The sequence below is a fragment of the Hipposideros armiger genome, unplaced genomic scaffold (assembly GCF_001890085.2).
Source record: "Hipposideros armiger isolate ML-2016 unplaced genomic scaffold, ASM189008v1 scaffold_111, whole genome shotgun sequence".
Lineage (NCBI taxonomy): Eukaryota > Metazoa > Chordata > Mammalia > Chiroptera > Hipposideridae > Hipposideros > Hipposideros armiger.
The window spans coordinates 526408-530024 of NW_017731461.1; the positions used below are offsets into that span (position 1 = coordinate 526408).

Here is a 3617-nt window from a genome sequence, read left to right on the forward strand (position 1 = left end):
TGACTTCTGCAATTACAAGAGGTGCTCAGAGTGGTTACCATCATCACCTAGACACTTCTGATTACAGAGAACTACTGCTTGAGCAATATTGACCACTTGCATACATTTTTTTGGCACCCCCGGTGTACATCTGTATATGTGTGTGTGTGTGTGTGTGTGTATAAATATGCATATGTGCATGTGGAGAGAGAGAGATATTGAGAGATAGATGATAGATATGAAGATAGATAGATAGATAGATAGATAGATCCATCTGAATAGAGATCTTCAGCTGTATGCTACAGGGCCCTCCTTGTTAATTGTTATTATTAAGATTTGAATTACACTAGGACTGATATACTTATCAAATTTCCAGGAACGTAGTGACTATGGTGGAGAACAAAATTGGGATCTAGAAGGACCTTGATAGGCTGGAGCTATGGACTAAATCCTACAAGATGAAATCGATGAGGACAAAATGTTAAGTCCTTCCTGAAGGCCTGAAGCCAGGCTATACAAGCTCAGGGTGAGGCTAAGGTATAGTTTCACAGCAGCTGTGGAAAAGCCTTGGAAGTTTTCATGAGCAGAAAGCGGGGAGTAACGTAGCAGTCAGGTCTTCCCTGGAGACTTGGGCACCACCGTTGAAGTGGGTGCCTTCCCATCTAGCCATCTCTCCTTCCTGCTGCCTCTGCCCTGTCCCACCACTCCCTGCCCACACCTGCCATCGTTGGTGCCAGAACCTCTGTCTGCTCTGCCCCTTCCATGTTCCTTCTTCTACTGCTGGTCACAGTGGGCGCAGGGAGGAAGGGCCTGCTGGGGCCCTGCGTGGGGAGCCCTTCGCCTTCAGCATATTGCCCGCTGGCCCTTCCCCTGGGTTGGCACAGCCTGGGAATTACCCTGGTTTGGCTTCCCCTCAGCACGGACCCCTGGGAACAGCGCCTGGTACCCTTGCCTCCTGCTGTGTTGAGATGACTAGGTGATGATAGCTAGGCTTATTGAGTACTTTCTATGTGCCAGGCACTGTTCTAAGTACTCATGGACTCTTCCCAGCAACTCCACAAAGAAGGTGTCATCGTTATATCCATTATATAGATGAGGAAACTGAGGCAGGGAGGTTAGGTGACTTGGCCTCTGGCTACGTTAGTACTATGAAAGGCCAGGGTGAGGGCTGGGCATAGGGGGCCACGGTTCCCCCTCCACAATTTGCCTGTTATTCTTGCTTTTCCTCTTGCCAGTGTCCTTCTCTCCTCTCTCCCTCTCCAGGAAGGAGTGCCTTGTGAGTTCCTCAGGAAATGACAATACAGAGAATGGGTTGCCAGGTTCCAAGGCGGAAGAGAAACCACCAACAAAAGTGTGAGCCCCTGCTTGGGGCCAAGCAGCCACAGGGAGCCTCACTTTCTGATGATGAAACTGATGCTTGAGCCATGTCTGTGAACCCACGTGCCTGACACATCTGCTGCTTGGCTCAAACTGTAGTCTTTCTGGGTGGGGAGAAACTAGGGTCTTATCCAGCCTGCCCCACCCCCTCCCCAGCCAAGGCTCCCCAGGGATGAGGGCTGGTCAGGGGAGGGGGCCGGTGGAAGGTTCAGGAAAGAAAAGGAGGGGCTCGGGCAGTGTGGAGGGCTGGTCCCCCAACACCTGGGTAGGTGGATCTTCTTAAGTCTCTCCATCCTATACGAGCAATGCCTTGGTTTTCATCCAGACTTCTCTTCAAGAGAGATTTGGGGTGGGGGTGGGGGTTCAGTGAGGGCTGCTCAAGCAATTGGACTATGTGTATGGAGAACTAACCCTTTTGATGGTAGGAGTGGCCTAGAGGACTCTGTACAGGGTCTTGGGAAGGGAGACTGCTGGAGGGGGGCCTACAGTGAAAGGCTTTGATGGATTCCTGACTCCCTCATGTTTCTCTTGTGAGGCACTTCCCTTCCCCCCTCACCTCAGGGTACCTGATTGCCTTGGGCCCACAACCCCTGCTCCCCCAACCCCTGCTGCTCTGAGTCTCTGAACCCTTCTAACTAGGGCTGGCCGCTTTGGTCTTGGTCCACCTAGCCTATTCCTCTTATCTCTGGGTTACTGAGGAGCTCATGAAGGGGCCCCTCAAGCCTTCCTGGAGCACTGAGGCGCTGTATATGCCTTCCCTAGCATTTCAGGACTGCAGATATGGAAGAACCAGTGTCCTGGGTTTGTTAGCCACTGGAATGCCCATCTCAGCCCTGCCAATGCTGGCCACCCCTTCTCCCTGGTATGGCAGGACCATCGCCACTCCTGGGAACTCCCAAGCCTGGCTCTGCCCTGCTCTTTTTCTGAAGCAACAGGTGGCGTTATCTTTTTTGCACCCTCAAACCCTCCTCTCCCGTTGACTTGCTCCTCCCATGCCCCGCCACCACACCTTCTCCCCTGACTCAGCGTTGTTCATCTCCAACCCTGGGTCAAGGGCTTGCCTTCACCTCAGGGATCCTCTTCCTTTGGATGAAAGGGCCCTTGGGTTTTCTGGCTGCTTCCTGCTCAGTTGTGCTACCCCCTCTCCCACCCCCTGGTTGGGGAGAAGTAGGGAGAAAATGCCCACAGTTTTCCTTTGCTTTTCCAAGAACTGGTTTGCATACCTCTATGTGTGGGGCTAGACCGTGCCTTAGCTCCCAGGTCCTAGCTCATACCCTCCCTCCAGCCCATACATAGCAGCCAACTCTGGTGGGGCACTGGTGAGGGAACAGCCCCACCCAGGGTTATGCAGGAGACCAGGGCGTTGGAGTTGTGTCACCAATGGCCCCTTGGCCAGTGACTGAGTCTTGGAGACATCTGTCAAGTGCTCCTATGGGGGCCCATGACAAGGGATGTACTGGTCTTGGAAGTGGGCCCTCCTGATGGAAGTCCCATCGTATTGTCCCGGGGGGTGGGGGTTGGAATGGGGAAGTGAGCGTTGGCATGGAGATGTGATAAGGCAGGTTCTTCACCATCCGTTCTCACTCCCTCACTCTCATAGAATTTTGGAGATACTGTTCTCTGGGCCCCTTTTCCCAGAGTGTATGGGGACCTCAGGACTCTCCCTGCTATAAAATAGCAGCAAGCTTCCCCAAGGGTGGAGACGGGGGGAGATTGAGGAACAGCACCTGCAGAGTGCCATGGCTATGGCCTGTGGCCCCTGCCCAACCTGATGTGCTCACAGGTTCATACTCTTGTCTGCCTCTGTCCCACTTGTCCTTCCCCACCTAGAAGTAACCCTAGGCTCAGGTTCAGATTTTCCCGGCTTTGGGAATAGACAGACCAGAGCCACTAGCCATTTGGAAAACTTTTTATAGCTGCCATCATGCAAAACTGCTTTCTTCCTACTTAGCGTCTACATTTGGTCAGGCAGTGTCTTGGGTTCCCCTTACTGAGGAAAGGTACACATGAGAGCAGGCCCGGGCACACAGGGTGGCGAGAGGAAAAATGTCATCCTCTGCACTCCTGGGTCTACTGCTGACTAAGACGTGGGCCATGCATCTTCTCGGGGCTCAGCTTTCCCCATCTATAAAATGGGTGTAATAATACTTACCTACCTCACAGGACTGTTGTGAGGCTTGGCGAGTTTTTGTGTAAAAAATTTTGGGGGCTTGTAAAGGGATCTAGGAGGCTAGGTATTATAATTGGTGGAACTGTTCCAA

General features: G+C 52.6%; 1 protein-coding gene across 2 annotated transcripts in view; it reads left to right on the plus strand.

Annotated features, from left to right (window-relative positions):
• Nucleotides 1-3611, plus strand: part of SCN4B (sodium voltage-gated channel beta subunit 4) — a 20311-nt gene extending 16700 nt beyond the window's left edge. For both annotated transcript variants that reach the window (XM_019647367.1, XM_019647368.1), the window contains exon 5: nt 1243-3611. In XM_019647367.1, coding sequence (XP_019502912.1) covers nt 1243-1336 — 94 coding nt within the window. In that variant the 3' untranslated portion in view covers nt 1337-3611. The remainder of the gene's footprint in view (nt 1-1242) is intronic.
• The last annotated feature ends 6 nt before the right edge of the window (nt 3612-3617 follow it).